This window comes from Mesocricetus auratus, unplaced genomic scaffold (assembly GCF_017639785.1).
Source record: "Mesocricetus auratus isolate SY011 unplaced genomic scaffold, BCM_Maur_2.0 Super-Scaffold_100019, whole genome shotgun sequence".
Taxonomy (NCBI): domain Eukaryota; kingdom Metazoa; phylum Chordata; class Mammalia; order Rodentia; family Cricetidae; genus Mesocricetus; species Mesocricetus auratus.
Genome location: NW_024429200.1, coordinates 31,510,730 through 31,529,276, shown reverse-complemented (window position 1 = coordinate 31,529,276; position 18,547 = coordinate 31,510,730). Strand labels below are relative to the sequence as shown.

At 41.4% G+C, this 18,547-nt stretch overlaps 1 protein-coding gene across 2 annotated transcripts in view; it reads right to left on the bottom strand.

The window, feature by feature from the left end:
• Col28a1 (collagen type XXVIII alpha 1 chain) overlaps nt 1-18,547 on the bottom strand; it is a 185,542-nt gene that overhangs the window by 95,990 nt on the left and 71,005 nt on the right. For both annotated transcript variants that reach the window (XM_040728558.1, XM_040728559.1), the window contains 4 exons: nt 15,095-15,163; nt 13,816-13,884; nt 4,409-4,477; nt 998-1,066 (listed from right to left, as the gene is read on the bottom strand). In XM_040728558.1, the coding sequence (XP_040584492.1) occupies nt 998-1,066; nt 4,409-4,477; nt 13,816-13,884; nt 15,095-15,163 (276 nt within the window). The remainder of the gene's footprint in view (nt 1-997; nt 1,067-4,408; nt 4,478-13,815; nt 13,885-15,094; nt 15,164-18,547) is intronic.

Below are 18,547 nucleotides of genomic sequence, written 5' to 3'. Positions count from 1 at the left end.
ACCACAAACACCAGGCAATGTTATGGACCATAGAGAAGCAAGAGTATTCTGTCATCATGTCAGAACCCATGCAAATTAATGATAATAACAATAACAATAATGCTCAAATCTCAGGAAATGGTCAGACATCCCAAATATTGTCCACAATTGAGTGCTTCTACTTTTTAAAAATTTAACCATTCACCACTCACCCACTATTTTCCAGCAACTTCTAGAGGAGACTCATTAAAATAATCATAAGACAATCTCCAACCTCCAAGAGCATCCAATCCAATGCCAGCGTGTACTTTTGAGAATGGGCCTCTAACCTCCCAACACAAGCTCAAATTCTATGGAAATTCTTGCATCCTTGTTCTAAGTTGGGACTGGCTTCCAACAGCATGGGTCTCCATCACTGCAATAGCCCAATAACCTTTGCCTAACATGAGACAGGCTCTGAAGATCCCTACTAAAGGACAGCAGAGCTAGTTTTCTTAAACAAGTTCCCTTACTCTAGCTTCTTTTTAAGGTAATATTTTTTGATTTTAAGGTAATATTTTTTAGCAACAGTCCAAGAATGTAAGAACAGATATACAGATTCATAGATACATATTCATGTGATATGTTATAGTCAGTATCTTTTTTTAATTTTAGAGATCACAATGTAATTGCATCGGTTCTCCTTCCCTTTTCTCTCCCCATCAACAGTTGTGTTGTTTGCCAGGAAGTATCTTTTGCTAATATCTGGTTTCAAAGAGGTATTGCTGATTACAGAGTGCCTGGCAAGTTAGAACTCAAATAAGTGAAGAATTATTTGAAATATAGAGAATGTGAATTTTCACATTATAATTCATCCTACATGGTAAAATACCTCACACTCGCTAGTTTATAATTACCTAGATACCTGTGTGGGATGGTTGTCTTATTATATGCAACTCAAATTGCACATGAATAAAGAGCAATGTCAAAAATAATTTTACTTTATAATGGCTTTCATGATATAATTTATATTCAATACCTTATCCCCTTTGATTGACAGGCCCTGCAATCCTTGTGGGCCAATTGGTCCTTCAGAACCCTTTTCACCCTAAAAGCAAATTGGAAAGGTATCAGTGCACAAAGAAAAGTAAGACTACTTTTTATTTCATTTTACATTCCAACCACAGTTCTCCCTCCCACCCACCTCTCGCCATCCCCCACTCCCTCACATTCCCCCTAGCCCACCCTTAAGAGTTTACATTGTGGTTACTGGAAATTATAGGTCAGATTAATTTTTTAAATCAAGCATCCAAACTCACTGTTCAAAATGGCTAATTCTAAATTTGAGATTTTCAAAAGGTTTGGTTTTAACATTTAAACAGGAATGGGTCTGTCTAGGAAAGGCACGTATACAGCACCACTCAAGCAGAAAAAGAGCTAAGTTCCAATACCATCAGAGAACCAATCAATCATGGAGTGTGACTAATGATAGCAAGCCTCTTCCTTACTAATGATGAAAATGGATCCATTGTGACAAGGAAAATTTGTCTCTCTTGTGAACTAATCCTTGTTGGAACTGGATCACTGATTCGATGTTTGAATTTTTAAAACTCCACTAAAAATGTAAGGTTATAAGGATTTATGGAAACTCTTGAATAAGATAGATAATAACATATTCTATCTGGCTTGCCCTGATATTAGTGTTATATCTATAAAGTCTTATTACCCTGTGCCTTTATGGGGAAAAGAAGCCACATGAATAAATCAGAAGTGATATTCAGTTAATACATTTGCTAGAACCAAGAGTAAACACTAAGACTGTTTCCTAAGAAACAGGGAAATATAACTACACTCCTCTCTACAGCCATGTGTGTTGGTTAGCTTTAATTTTCAACCTGACACAATGTAGAGTCACCTGGGAAAAGTCTCAACTAAAGATTGTCTACATTGGGTTCCTGTTGGCATGTCTGGGAGGACTAGCCTTAAGTCACTTAATCGATATGGAAAGACACAGCCCACTGTGGGTGACACCAGTCCCTAAGGAGGGGATCCTGAACTGTATGAGTGGAGAAATAGAACTGAGCATGTGCAGGTAAGAAAAGAATATGTGTGAATCCATTCTCTCTTTGTTCTTGATTGTGGATGTGATGTGACCAGCTCTCTCCAGCTCCAGCTGTAGTGACTTCCTTGCTATGATCTATTCTAACCTGAAATTCTAAGCTATAATAAGCTCCATCCTGTAAGTCACTTTTTATCAGGATATGTTATCACAGACATAGAAATACAACAAACACCATAATTTACTTATTTCCTACACCTTTACAATTTAGCTACCTATCTAAACTCCTATTAATCTGCCTGATGGGAAAATAAAATGTTCTAAGTTTTTTTTTGTTTTTTGTTTTTTTTTTCCCCGAGACAGGGTTTCTCTTATTGTTTTGGAGACTGTCCTGGAACTCGCCAGTCTGGCCTCAAACTCACAGAAATCTGCCTGCCTCTGCCTCCCGAGTGCTGGGATTAAAGGCGTGCACCACCAACACCCAGCAAGTGTTCCAAGTTTTACTCAGAATGCAATCATGTATACTTGATCTGAAAGCATCACTGAGGATCCTGTGTCCTTTCCTTGATAAGTCAGGAGCCAATACTGCCCTGAGTTATTATTACTACTACTCCAGAGTGCATATCAAATATATATATGCTGATATATACTTGGGTGATTTGCCTGTATGTATGTGTGCCATGAGCATTCTGGATGCCATCAGAGTGAGAAGAGGGCATCAGGTCTCCTGGAATTGGAGTTACATGTGGTCATGAACCACCATGTAAGTGCTGGGAAGCAAACCTGGGTCCTCAGGCAGAGCAGCTAGTACTCTTCAATTACTGAGCAATCTCTCCAGCCTCCCACTGTATCACCTTTATATAGTATAAAATATGTCGGATATGCCATTGAGGCATGCCCTGGAATATTGTACTTTCTAATATCTTAGTATTTAGCATAATATTCTCATCCCTTCCTTGGCTTTAACACACAGAGCTATAAAGAGAAATATTCTATTCGAATTTTCCAAATTGCTTCAGTTAGACATAAGTAGAAATCTACAACATACCAAAAATATTTAAGAAACTACATGTAACGTTTTGAAGTAAACGGCATTTGATCTGCCTTCTTAAAAATGGTTCCTTGGATAGTCAAAGGCTTTTCATTTGTCACCGTATCCCACACATTCATTCCAGTTTTAAAAATGACAACTTTGAAAACTTTTGCCCACCTATCACTCACAATTCGATGCCTGTTGTTTTAGCTCACTGCTTTCCCCTCTTCAAATGTGGGTTTCTCATGGGTACTAATACTGATCATGGTAGAGAGGTATAAGAATAAGATGCTTCAGAGGCAGGCGGATCTCTGTGCGTTCGAGGCCAGGCAGAACCACAGCCTGAAAAACAATACAGAGAAACCCTGTCTCGTAAAAAACAAACAAACAAACAAAAAGATGCTTAGAGCATCCGGCTGTAGTTGAGAGATCAGACATCACTGACTTAAAAGAATGGCAAGTGAGATGTTGTTAGACACTTGGAGAGCTCTCAACTCTCAGGATTATGTATGTAATTCAACATGTATGTTTCAGAGAGAGACTTTAGAAATAAAGAAAGATTCCAAACATGTCTCTTATTCTGATATTTTGTGGCTAGGGCCCAAAATACCTTAGAAAACTATTTTCAATGTGTCTTTAGGCAGATAAGCTGTAAACTGAAGACCAGGGGTTGGCCAACCACAGACCACTAAGCAGACCCCACTGCCTACTTCTGTTAATATGGTTTTATTGGTCAGCCACATGCTATCATTTATACATTGTTTGTGGCTATTTTCAGACTACAACAGAGCTGAGTCATTGCAACAGTTATCAAGGGTTCATGAAGCTTGAAGAACCTGCTATTTTGGACCTTTACAGAAAGAACAAGGGTACAGGAAGCAGTAGGAAGCCTGCTTTCCCAAATCCAGGTCAACAGGAGGGTCTTTTAGAATGTCTTGTTCTTTCTTTGTGATGAGATTTTTCTTTTTATGTTGCTGACAGCAATACTATTAAAACTGGGTGTTAGATTCTCTTTCTTACTTGAGTTTAGTAAAACAAAGCTGTGATCCAAGGGTTGCCATAGCTACACTCAGTAATCTAACTTCTGGACCAAAACAAATGCATGTAGCTTTAGTGCCTATAAACTAAGATAATTTTCTAATTAATACACAGTAATTACACAAATTGCAAGTCTGTTGATTATTTACTTTGTAATTAGAAATTTCATGCTTATGTGCTTCCATGTTATGGAGAAATTTGCATATTCTTTTACTTAGTAGGGTGAAAATGGCCAGGAGAACACTTGGCTTCCCACCGATTGTAATTCATGGCTATATAAGACAAAGTACGTTTTCCAGTGGTTCAGAAGCTGTTGTTACCTTCGGTCCTGGAAATCCTTCTCCTGGTGGGCCCCTCTCTCCTGTCGCTCCCTCGGGACCACGGGGACCCTGGTTAGGGTGGGAGAAAGTGGGGAAGAGAACAGGGGTGAGAATGGGCCGTGGTAAGATGGGAGAAAAACACCCGGAAGTGGTTAATTTCCATTCCCACAGACACGGCGATGACGTAGTCCTGCTCCGTTTTTAGTAAGAATCCTTCTAGTGCGATCCACACGGAAAGCTGTGAGGACTTGTGAGTAAGAGGATCCTCACTTGATTCAATATTCCTTCTCTCTGTAAGGTCTACGAGCTTCTCACTGACTTCAAATTAGAAGAAAGTGGAAATAAGTAATGCTCTGAATAAGGGTAAGGAAACACATCCTGTGAGACAAAGAATTCAGCAGGACAGAGACACTTACTCATTTGAGTAAATTCAGGAGAGCCTAGGAGAAACTCTCCCAGGCCTATGAGAAGCATGACTTCTGTTCCCATTTTGTGACCTGACAAACTCGAGTTAGTTTTGGAGCTGGGAGAACTCACAGACAACTTTGTGCATAAATTCTGTATCTTCCTAAGATCACTAATGGGGGAACATTGTGTTTAGTCCCAGTGGTTTTAAGAAGTCCTCATAGCTTCTCTCAGAAAGGCACCAGGAGAAGTAAGGGCTTCTCAAACAGAAATCAAAGCAGTGCAAAGTAGGTTGCCAGAAAACCCACTCATGGGAACCCGAAAGACAACACGGGTTTGCATCAAAACTAGGCATTTTGTTTCACTGTGTGCATGTGCGCATGAGTGTGTGTGAGTGTGTGTGTGTGTGTGTGTGTGTGTGTGTGTCCTGAAAGTGGAGTCACAGGTAGTTGTGATACCATCTGACATGGGTGCTGTGATTTGAACTTGAGTCCCCACAAGAGCAATGCATGCTCTTAACTGTTGAGCCATCTCTTCAGCTCTCGCCTTACTTTCTGAGATGTGATGTCTCACTGAACCTGGAGCTGGTTGTTTCTGTCTACACTGGCTAGCCAGTGAGCCTCAGGATCTACCTGTCTCCACACCAACAGTACAGAGGTCACAGATGTGCATCATTGTGGGGCAGCGTACTGGCTTTGAAGCTTGCTGGCAGTTCAGTAGACTACTATCACAGGTCAACTCCCTTGACCCTTTCAATCCATCTATTAGAGGAAATAGCTGAAGTTCTGTTCCAACAATTTCCCCTTTTCTATTCATCTCCCCATCTCCCAAGAGGAGGGAATCTTTTTAACCATTGAAAACTATCTTGAGGGATAAGAGATGGTCAGATGTCAAGAGCTTCTCTTCCAGAGGACCTGATTTGATTACCAGCATCCACGTGGTGTCTCACAACTGTCTGTAACTCCTGTTCCAAGAGATCCAGCACTCTCTTCTGGCCTCTTTGGATATCAGACATACATATGGTTCACAGATACACATGCAGACAAAAGCCAGTATAGATAAAAATGAATAAAAATTAAAATATTCCTGGTTTGGGGCACTGAGGAGATGACGAGAGGGTAAAGGAATTGATGGACAGTTATGAGACTGGAGCTCAGGCCGCCTGCACACATGCCAAAATCTTTAGAGATGCTTTCTTCACAAGAGTGGTGGCGGGGCAGGACTCAGCGTGATATGCGTCACACATCCTCATGCAAGAAAATGATTAACAAGCCGTGATTGATGGTGCATGCCCTAAACCCCAGAACTTGGAAGACTGAGGCAGGTGGAGCTTTATGAGTTCAAGACCAGCCCTGTCTGTATAGCCAGGACTACATTAGAGAGACCCTGTCTCAAAAACCAAAATAAACCTATTTTATCTGGTCTTTAACACATTTTTGTTTGCTTTTTTAAATATCTCATATTTTAAATGTTGGTCTTTGTTATTTATGCATAGCCTACTTAGTAAAGACTTAATTAAAAGAACAAGCTAACATAGAATTTAATTTAAATTGCAATGCTTATGGGAAAGCTATCTTTTAACCTAAAACCTTAATCAAAAGTCTAATATCTATGACAGTTTACTCTAATGGGCAAGCAATTAATTAGAGAAAAAATTAAAATGAGCATAAAAACTGCCTTGCAAGCTAAACTGAGAAGTTCCAAACTAATATTACACAATTTAACAACAAAAGCACTAATGATAAAACACATGAAAAACAAAACTACATTAAATAAGAGGAACATTTGTATTGAGTTCACTTATTCATTCAACAAACAGTCACCAAATTTAATAGTTTGCTTCTCTACTGGTGTGATAAACCACCATTTCAAAAAGCAACCTGGAGAGGAAAGGGTTTATTTGACTTGAAAATCACAGCCCATCATCGAGGAAAGCTATGGTGTCTGGTGTCAGCTCAAGGAGGAACCTGAAGGCGGGAGCTGAAGCAGGAACCATGGCGCTTACTGGCTTTCTTATGTGGCTTAGATGCATCTGAGTAGGGATGGCACCGCCCACAGTAGTGTGGGTGCTCCCACATCAATCAACAGCTAGGGAAATGCCCCCACAGGCCAGCCCACAGGCTGATCTAATGGGAAAAGCCCCTCGACTGAGGTTCCTTTTTCCTAGATGACTCTAGTGTGGGTCAAGTTGCCAAAAATTAAGCAATACAACTGACTCCTTGTCAACTCTGCATCTATAATCATATCCTTTCATTTATTGTTTGTTCTCAAGAGCTCATGCTAATAACAAAATATAAAACAGCCTCAAAGTTTAAAATTCCTAATCTTCATAGTTTCCAACACTTCAAAAGTCCATGTTCTATTTAGAACTCAAAAATCTTTAATCTGTGGACTCCTCTAAAATCCAAAGAAAGTTACATACTATTATTATTACAATCAGATCACAGCAAAACCCAAGTTTAGCAGTATAGTTCAAATCCTGTAGATCAATGTGTGATATTTGTAACTCGTGATCTTCGGAACTCCAAAGGACTCTTGGGCTCAGGCCAGCTCCACTCGGCATCTGTCACTGTCTTTAGTGGTCATTTCACTGTCCTGTCTTCTCCCATATGCAAGGGTCTCCACTGTAACTGAGGCTTCCTCGTCCACGAATGGTCTTTCCAGGCCTTTTCAGGAACCCTAACCCTGCTACCATGTACCAAGCCTCAGCCTCTTTCATGATCATTCAATAGCATGAGTCTTCCATAGTAACTGAAGCTGGACTTTTACCAATCACCTCCTAACCTCAGGAACTCCAACCCTGCCTCATGGTGCCAGGCCTCAGGTGATCCCCACAACCCTTTCAATTCTTATGCCTCTGCTGCAGAGGTTTGCAGTGGTATTTGTGTGTCAAGTTGACAAGGGGTCAATTGTGTTGGCTTAATTTTTGTCAACTTGATACAAAGTAGAGTCACTTATGCAGAGAAACTGCAAACAGGGGATTGCCTCCACCAGACTGGACTGTGGGAATGTTTGTGGAGTATTTATTCTTGACTAATTATTGATATGAATGGGTGACCTGACCACTATGGGTGGTACTAACACTGGGCAGGTAGTCCTAAGTTGTGTAAGAAAGCACTCTGAGCAATACATGGGCAGCAAATGAGTAAGATGCTCTCCCTCCATGGCCTCTGCATCAGTTCCTGGGGTTACACCACGGATGGCTTCCCTCAGTGATGGACTATAACCTGTAAGCTGAAATACTCCCACCCCTACCACTACCAAGCTTCTCCAGTAACAGCATTTTAGCACAGCAACAGAATGCTAATACATTGAATACCCGGTAGGTAAAGTACTGAGGGTCTAGGAATAGCAGACACACCCACTCCTGGTCTTGGGAAGTAAATAGTCTTTTATGATAACTAAAACTGATTTCAGTGACTTTTAGATTGAAATACAACAGTAAGTTGTACTACATATAACAGCTGTGGGCTAAATGCTGTCCTAAGTTTTAATTACCCAATACACACTTGCTAGGGTTGATAAGAAGACATGGATTTGAGTCCCTTAACTGCTACTCTGGTCTTTTTCTGGAAGCCTGCACGTAATCCAGTCTCTGGAGGATTGTCTTACACTGAACAGTGTGGAGAGAGGCTCACTGAACAGAACCAACACCAGCCCCCTTCCTTCCTTCTCTGCATTTCTAGAACATGTCAGCTGAGGTGAAAGCAAGAGTCTTGGCACTCCATGTAATTCTTGTTTCCATGCCCTGAGGACAGAGCTGGTGCTCATGGGTACAAGGTTAAGTGATTTCAAAACCAGTGATCCAAGGCTTAATCACCACAAGCCGGAGTAACATTCCATACCATTTAGTGTGCTCTCAGGTTCTTCAGCTAAGGAGAAATGGAGGAAGGTGGGTATTAACTAGAGAAGAGAAATAGCAGGCACTTGAACTAGAAGAATGATTCTCTCAATTTTTTAGGCACTGCAAACTACCATTTTACAAAAATGTATATTTGCAAATGGTCAAGCACCAGCTTTATTTTTAATTTTTAGCGTAAATTTTATTGATAGTATGGAAATTTCACATAATGCACCCAATTACATTCAGTTCTCAGTCCTCAACCCCCCCATGCTTATGATCTCCCCAAAACTAATGTAAGAGTTCGTTTTTATTTTTTGACTTTAATTTGTGTATGTATTTGTTTAGATCAGATCTCATGTAGCCCAGACCCACCTGGAAATCCTGTAACAGGGGATGACCCTGAACTCTTGATCCTCCTGCCTTTAGCTCCTGAGTCCTGAGATACAGCCTGAACCACCACCGTGAGTTTATGTAGTGCTAGGAATTGAACCCAGAGCCTTCTGTATGTTAGGCAAGCATTCTATCCACTGAACTACTACATCCTCAGACCTGTGTATCACCTTTTAAAGACAGAAAGGCTTACATAAATAATCTCACTGTCTTTTGTAAAAGCTATGAGAAGCGATTACAACTACAACAGACTTTACCAAATATATGTATAATGCAGGAACGTAATTAGTACAGTCTCATCAGTGAAATCTTTATGGCTACATTAACAATGAAATAAAATATGATTACTCATTGTATTTATAGTATTTCTTCCCTTAATAAAATCAGGCATTAGAGGTAAATGTGCTAATGCATAGCAAAAATTGGCCGTTATCTTCAAACCGTGTCAACTATTTTATTTTTAACCTCAAAATAATTAGAGTTCTACTTCAGAGAATACTTTTTATTGAAAGTACCCTGCATAACCTTGCATACACAGAGGAATTTCCTGGAGACTCTTGGCCGATTTACTTTTTATGAATTAGTTATAGGTACCAGATAAGCACCACTCTAGAGACAATATCTAACAGTTCAGAGTTAGATATTGGAGCTCAAATGCTACTTCGTGTTGGGGGAAGTCCTGTGCATTTGTCAATAAAGTACTGTTGAGCCTATAGGGAACCAAGATAGGAGGGACTAGGAGTCCAGGAGAACTCTGGGAAGGAGAAACACAGGGAGTCAACATGTAACGCCATGGGGGTAGGAAGCCTGGAACTATTCTCCGGTAAGAAACATACTTAGATTAACAATTATGGGGTAATTACTTAAGTCAGAGCTAGCTAGTAAGAAACAAGCAAGGCCAACAGCTTCATAATTAATACAGCGTCTTCTGTGTTTATTTGGGGACTACAAAGCGGCAGAGCCCAGGCAACTGGCGGGAGATAAACCAAAGCGGCTAGCAAAGAAAAAGCTTCTCTTAACAACTTCGACTATCAACACACTTACATTACTGTGACACCAAGAGTAGTCCTAACCCTGAGGTCACCAGAAACCATCAGGCAAAGAGGCAAAAGCAAAGCGATTTCAGCAGAATCCTCCCCAATTTTCTTGCTCCTTCTAAATAATTACAAAATTTACACAGTTGATTTTACTATGATGAAGATGATGATGATGATGATGACATTTCACACAACATTTTTGTGCTGGGCTTTTCCTCACCTTTGTTATCAACTTCCTTTCCAATTAAATCACAAACCATCACAGTGTCAGCATAATTCGCATAGCTGTAGCATTGAAAACAAGAATTGCATGTTCTGACAACACTGTGAAAGTGTCCTAGCTACAAAACAGACAGACAAGAATCATAAAGGCATATCTGAGCCCAGAGAAACAGCAAACATCTCAGGGCTCAAAAATTAGAGGTACACTCTGTATAGGCCTGTATAAGCTGCTTCCATAGCCCAGAAAACTGGAGAAGAGGATTTTCCACTCCCTGAGGCACTGGGCAGGTGTTAGGGACTGTTGAAGCAGTTAAATCACTATTAGAGTAAATGAGAACTTCTTTAAGTTCTTAAGCACTCCTGATGATCATTTCCCTTAAATGAGCAAATCACTTGAGGGCTGGGGCAGTCAGACTCTCTAATTAGCAAACGTTGGACTCCCTTGCTGCTCTGGCTTCCCAGAAAAAAAAATGGACTGTCAATCAAGTAGCCGAACTTACAATCCTTATGCCACCACAGCCATCACTTATGGGCATCTTGAGAGAATTACACAGTGATCCCCCTGGGTCTTGAAGACACAGCCTTGGCCAGGGCTATTTGAAATAGTTTGTGTCAGCCTACATAGACTTAGATGACCCTGTAGCCATTTCTGCCTTGGCCACAAGGGAAGAGCAGATGGACTTCTGTGGCCAGTGCTAAAGAGGCAAAGGTAGGATTGTTGCAAGAAGCATAAGCCTTCATTTGCAGTCAAGGTATAGTGTGGCTGGATAAAGGATAAATTACTAAGAAATTGTAAACAGACTGCAGACATTTCAAAGGGCACAATTGCTAATGGTAGACAGTGGAATTAACATGTAATGCAGATTTCCATCACTGTTAAGACATTTGGATAAAGATATCTCTTTCTTTGTTCTCCCTCTATGTCCTTCTCCTATCTCCACAGTCCAGTTCCCTCATGTTCTCCTCTCCCTCCCCCATCTTCCTCCCCTCCCCTCGCCTTCTGCTTTCCACCACCACCCCATTATGCTCCCAATTTTCTCAGGAGATCTTGTCTATTTCCCTTTCTGAGGGGGATACGTGTATGTCCCTCTTAGGTTCTCCTTGTTACCTAGATTCTCTGGGGTCATGAGCTATACGCTAGTTATCCTTTGCTTTATGTCTATTATCCACTTATGAGTGAGTACATACTATGAAAGAGATATCTTGACTGAGGAAGTCTTTATGGGGCTAGTGAGAAACCAGGCACTATGGAAATTCCCAGGAATACATGAGGATGACCCCAACTAAGACCCTAAGCATCAATGGAGAGGGTACCTGAACTGGTCTTTCTCTGCAATCAGATTAATGACTACTGAATTATCATTGGGGAACCTTCACCCAGCAACTGATGGAAGCAGATGCAGAGATCCACAGCTAAGTAGTGGGCCGAGCTCCCAGAGTCCAGTCAAAGAGAGGGAGGAACAATAATATGAGCAAATAGGTCAAGACCATTTTGGGGAGACCCACAGAAACAGCTGACCTGAGCTAGTGGGAGCTCACTGACTCCAAACTGACAACTGGAGAACATGCATAGGACCAAACTAGGTCCTGTGAACATGGGAAACAGTTGTGTGGCTTAAGCAGTCTGTGAGGCCACTGGCAGTGGGACCAGGATTTATCGCTGGGGGTTGAACTGTCTTTTTGGAGCCCATTCTCTTTGGAGGGAAACCTTGCTCAGCCTAGATATAGGGGGCGGGGCCTTGGTCCTGCCTGGAAATGATGTGCCAGACATCATTGACTCCCATGGGAAGCCTTAGCCTCTCTGAGGAGTGGGTGGGAGGTGGATAGGGGAAGGTGGTGAGAGAGAGGAGAGGAGGGAGTGGGAACTGGGATCGGTATGTAAAATGAGAAAGGATTAAATTTAAAAAATGTTAAATAAGAAAAGAAGATAGGTGTCACTGGGTAGCGGTGGTACATGCCTTTAATCCCATCACTCAGAAGGTAGGTGAATCTCTGTGCATTCAAGTCCAGCCTCGTTTCCACAGCAAATTCTAGGACAGCCAGGGCTACACAGAGTAACCCTGTCTCAATCCCCTCCCACCCCATCCCCCAAAAAGAAGAACCTAGGGGCCAGGGAGAAGGCTTAATAGGTAAAGAAGATTGCTGCTGTCAGACAAATAGAGTTCAATTCCTAGAACCCACGAAGAATGTAAAGAACTGACTCGTATGTATGCCATGGCACATGAGTGTCCACCCCCAACATGCATGCCTACACACACACACACACACACACACACACACTCACACACACACACACACACACTCATGTAACACAAACCCTCAGACAATATACTGCTATTTCATTCACAGGCACTACAAAGAAACATGTTTCTATTGGTGATTACATAAAGCAATATGCGTCACAAAGCCACACAGGGAGGCTACTTCTGTGGCTAGCTGCCTTTGCCTCCATCTTAGTGAGTCAGCTACAGCTCTTTGCTGAGAATAAAGATTACTTGAAAAGTTATGAAGAACTTCATAACAGAAGAGTCATGTTTTATTCATTTCCTCTTCAGATCTCTCTTGACAGAACCCTTTTTTCCTTTTCCAACAATAGCAAACTTCAAAGCTACATAAGGTGGAAGCTGTGAATAACACAGGCTTTATCTTTGTCCCATCACTAATCCTAACTTTAGAGCATTCTCAAGGATTACATAATGAGAAGATCCTCAGCCTCATTCCAGGCCCCAATGTTCTCAGGACTACAGTGATGTCAACCACCATCAGGCCTTAATCCTGATCTGTCACCTCCTAGGAACCTTTGACATGTGAGAACTCTTTTTCTTTGCCAAACTGATTAATCTTACAAGAGATTACAATGAGAAAAGACCAGTTGAAAAGATCACACATACATGCTGTGAAGAGACACCATGACCACAGCAACTTTTATAACATAAAACTGTACGGGGCTAGCTCTCTTACGATTTCAGAGTTCAGTCCATGATCACCATGATGGGGAGCATGGTGATGTTGCAGGCAGACATTGCACTGGTGAGGTAGTTGAGCGACCTGCATCTTGCAGGCAACAGGAAGTCAAGTGAGACACTGGGAGGTACCCTAAGCATAGGAAACCTCAAAGCCTGCCTCTACAGTGACACACTTCCTCCAACAAGGCCATAACCAGTCCAACAAAGCCATATCTTCTAATTGTGCCACTCCCTAAGATACTATGGGGGAGAGGAGGGAGAGAGAACTAGGATTGGCATGTAAAAGAAGCTTGTTTCTAATAGAAATAAAAAATGTAAAAAAAAAAAAAGAGAGAGAGATTATGGGGGCCAACTACATTCAAGCTACCACACTATGCATGTAGCCTATTTCAAGCATGAAAAGTAATGTAGATTTGGTTCTTACATACTTCTATCATCAATGTACCTTTTAACATAAAAACATACAGAGTAGAGTCACTTGTGCATTTATTTTTGCCAGAACAAACACATAGAATTATATTTTCCCATTTGTTGGCTACTTACTGGCTGTCCGGGTTCACCAACTCCAATCGGTCCTGGAGCCCCTGTTCTTCCTTCCTGACCCCTTTCTCCCTGAGACAGGAAGAGGAGAATTACATGGTGAGTTTTTAAATAAATAGTAAGATGATACAAAATGTTCTGGCTGCCGGGCGATGGTGGCGCACGCCTTTAATCCAGCACTCGGGAGGCAGAAGCAGGAGGATCTCTGTGAGTTCGAGGCCAGACTGGACCGACAGCCTCCAAAACAATACAGTGAAACCCTGTCTTGTAAAAACCAAAAAAAAAAAAAAGTTCTGGCTATTTCAACAGGGATAAATCGCAAAATAGCCCAATTTTTCATATCCAAGAACAACAACAAAAAATAATATTTAGAGGAGATTAACTGGCTTCAATGTGAATTGAAACAAACAAATTGCCCTAAAATGTTCACCAGCTCTTGTCTAAATGCAACCCAGCATCTCCAGTATCTTCAGCACTTACAAGTGATAGTGTAGCAGTAGAGTAGAGGAGTTGCAACTGTTTCTGAGCTGGCCAAGATAAGATGTACACTGTTCCCTGCCACTATCCCAAAACGCCACCATTCCTTGTCCCCATGCTATCCATTTCACCTCCTCTTAAACTGTTTCACACTGATTTCCTTCCAAAGTATCTTTCTCCAGTAACTTTGCCACATAAGTTGTACCTTCCCTGGAGCCTCTATGTTGTTATCGCTGAAATGTTGTGCATGGAGGCACTTGACTGCCTTCTAAGCATACTGAGTAGAACTACTCCCTTTCAGGTCTGTATTAATGTGTAATTGTCTGGACCATGATGTCCACTTAAATCAGTGTATAGCTTGTCTCTCTTGATATTCTGTGTGACACGGAGCATCCCAGGATGCTCCTCTCTACCTTTGCAGATCCTTACAAATCTTCCTGCCAGAATTTATCCACTCTGTGTATTGGGCCTGTAGGTTTTGCTTTTGTAATGTGAGCAAGGTGACAGTTTACATTTTAAGATGTTACACTTCCCAATAGTATATTTGCACTTTAGTGTTTAAAGTCCAAGAAACCCAACAGAACCACATGTGCATTGTGAGAGACGGGACATTTGGAGACATTTGATTTCATTCCAATGAAATCAAAACATATCTTGATTATTCTATGATAACTATCTGAGACCATGAGGCTACAGTGTCCAAAGAACAAAAATGTATGTAACTGCTACAGAAAATGCACAGCCTTTACACTTCACTTTCTCAGCCCAAATACTTATCTATGGACAAAGAAGCAAATATCTTTACCTTCACTCCTTGTTGTCCAATGCCAGGGGCTCCTGGGGGACCAAAAGGACCAGGAGGACCTGGCTCACCCTAGGGTGAAAAAGAGGGGTATGTTAGATTAGCTCAATAGTATTTGTTGAGAAGTACTTTGATGTGCAAGGTTTTAATGGGAGCTCTGAGCAAAACAGCAAAGCCTAGTACATAGTCCCAGCCCTCATTTGTAGTTTGGAATACACATTTAAATACATTGCAACTCATAGTAAAAATAAACACAACATTCCTTGACCCCTTTGGCTCCTACAATCCTTGCTCCCTCTCTTCAGCAGGATTCCCTGAGCTCAGCCTAATGTCTGGCTGTGGGTCTTTGTATCTGTTTCCATCAGTCACTGGTTGAGGTCTCTCTGGTAACAACTGGGGTAGTCACCTATCTGATAGCAGGAGATGGCCAGTTCAGGCTACGTATTTCCTATAGCTAGGAATCTTAGCTGGGGTCATCCTTGTAGATTTGTGGGAGTTCCATCTGTTTTCCCTTCACATCTACCTGACCCTGAAAGGCACCCACCTTCCAGTCATCTAAGACTGTAGGAGCCAGAGAGGTCAAGGAACAAGAAAACTCACAGACGTGACTAATCTGGCTCATAGGAGCTCACAGAATCTGAACCAACAACAGGGAGCCTCTATGGGACTAACCTAGGCCTTCTACATACATGTGATAGTTGTTTATCTTGGTCTATCTGTCATTCTAGCAATGAGAACAGGCTATCCCTAATGTGTTGTCTGGCTCAGGGGAACCTGTATTCTTTATACTAGATGCCTTGCCCAGCCTAAATACAAGGGGAGGTTCTTTTTTTATTTTATTATTTTAATTTTAAATAGCTTGCTTCACATGTCAATCCCAGTTCCCTCTCCCTTCCCTCCTCCTGCACCGGCCCACCCTCCCCCCCAGCCTCCCACCCTATCGCCACTTCCTTCCACATAGGGGATATCTAGAGTCTGTCATTTCACTCAGGGTAGGGTCAAGGCACTCCCCTAAGAGTCCAGGCTGAGAGAGCATCCCTCTTTGTGTTATGGGCACACGATGTCTGTTTGTATTCCAGGGATAAACACTGATCCACTGCTCAGGGCCCCATAGGTTGCCCAGGCCTCCTCACTGACTCTTACACTCAGGGGGTCTGGATCAGTCCCATGATGGCTTCCCAGCTGTCAGTCTGGGGTCCAAGAGCTCCCCCCCTTGTTCATATCAGCTGTCTCTGCTGGTTTTGCCAGACCATTCTTTGCCAATTTGCTCATCGCTCCTCTCTCTCTGTCACTGGGTTCCATGGGTTCAGTTCAGTGTTTAACTGTGGGTGTTTGCCTCTGCTTCCATCAGTCACTGGATGAAGGCTCCAGGATGGTTATAGACATCAAGTTCATTATCAGGAATGGGCATTTAAAGTGGTCTCTCCACTATTGCTTAGCTTGCCAGTTGGTGTCATCCCTTTAGATCACTAGAGGTCTCACTGGTGCCAGATCTGTCTTCTAATCTATGATTCCCTCTTCCTCCTATTCTACCCCCCACTCAACCTTCCTGTTCCCCCATGACCTACTCTCTCTTCCTCTTCTCCCCCTCTCTTCTTCCCAGCTCCCACTCCCCCCCTCCCCTCACAGTGTTGCCAATCTGTTCAGAAGATCTTGCCTCATTCCTCTTCTCCGGGGTACCATGCATATCTCTCTTAGGTCAAGGGGAGGTTCTTAATCTTATCACAACTAGTCATGTATCTTAAAACATACAAACACAAAATTTAAATTAAGTACCTATTACCTTGATTAATTTTAGTATGTTTTCTCCAAGTTTTTATATGTACACATGACCCTTTAATTTATGCTAAGGAATAATTTCACCCACTCTCATGTTTAAGGTCAGGCTTTATCCACATTAGAGATTTCTCTTCATGTTTGCAAGAGGTAAAGTTAGATAAACACCGAGACCAGACTTAAGTTACGGGAAACTCAAGTTAAAGAAAATAAAAGGATTTTTACTAGTTTTGATTTTGACCCAGAAACCTATAACCTTAGAGGGGACAGAGAGAAACCAAATGAATATTGTAAGGGCATGGCTTCATAGAAGTCTGTGGGCCTTGACCAACTGAAAAAAGAAAAAAAGCAGGAAGAAAAGTCAATTTCCAAAAACATCTGTCCAGATGTAAAATTAATTAAAACACAAGAAACCAGTATAAGCCTTAGGGTCAGAGTTCGTGAGCCTTTGGCATTTGGGTGATGGCATTCACAACTGCCTGCTGCTCATGTTTTTTGAGAAAACCCAGTCTGGCAGGTCAGTCAAGTGGAATTTCCTCCTTTTGAAAGTCTGCAGTTGCTCCAGCATTCTCCAAATGTTCTGCATCAGGCAGCTAAAGGCCATTCTTATTTTACACATTCTGTCCAAGGAATTTCTCTCTCTTTTTCTTCATATCAGACGTAAAAGTTCATACCAAATTTGAATCTGTTCTCTTAATCTTAAAATGTAAGCCAGGGTTAGAATAGACTCAGCCTCCCAACGACGCCAACTTTTCTCTCTCTAAAGAATGTTGCCTTGCAGCTTCTTACATGTTCCCCCCCAGGCTGGAATGCCCATGTGTGTTATATGAGCCCCATATGGGTGGCTGGCCCCATCGGTCTATAAAGGGGCACTGTATACTTGCTATATGGAGGACCATGAAGTAAATACAGAGAAGTTTAAGACATGCTTCTCACTTATTTTTTAAATGTAGCATGGGCATTCTCTCTAAAGAAGGCACATCTGACAGATAATACAGTACAACCTGCCTACCCCTACTCCTAGGCAACAACTAGGGAAAATACTAAAGACAAGGGTTGTTTTGGTTTTGTTTGTTTAAGGCTTATTAAATTTATTTGTTTATTTCCTTACTGGGTGTATATGTGTGGGTCCCCATGCCATGGCACACAGATGGAGGTCAGAGGACAACATTTAAGACTTGGTTCTCACCTTCTACCATGTGAGTCGCAGGGATTGAAGTTAGATCACCAGTATGGGCAGCAAGGACCTTTACCCACCCAGTTATCTTGCTGCTTCTATTTTATTTATTTTGAGAAGGTTTAAAAAAAGATGCATGTAAACATCTGGAATGGAGCTATTCTAAAGTCATAACAATTATAGAATTTTGACTTTTTAGTAATTTTAATAATTAACAAATCCTCAAGTGGTACATGGTTAATGTCCAAACAGTCCTACCAAATAGCAAAGACATTCACTTAAAATATACATAGTTTTTCCAAGATAAGATATTTCTATTAATATTGGTGTAAGATAACCTACTCTATTAAAAATTGCTAGTTGTCAAGAAAAAGGTTAATCACTTCATGACAAGATAATGTTAAAAATTTTTAAAACAGCCTTAACATTTTAAATGTATTTATTGGGATAGATTTTTAAAGCTAAATACTTTATTTTGGAAGATAATTAATGAGGTTACTGTG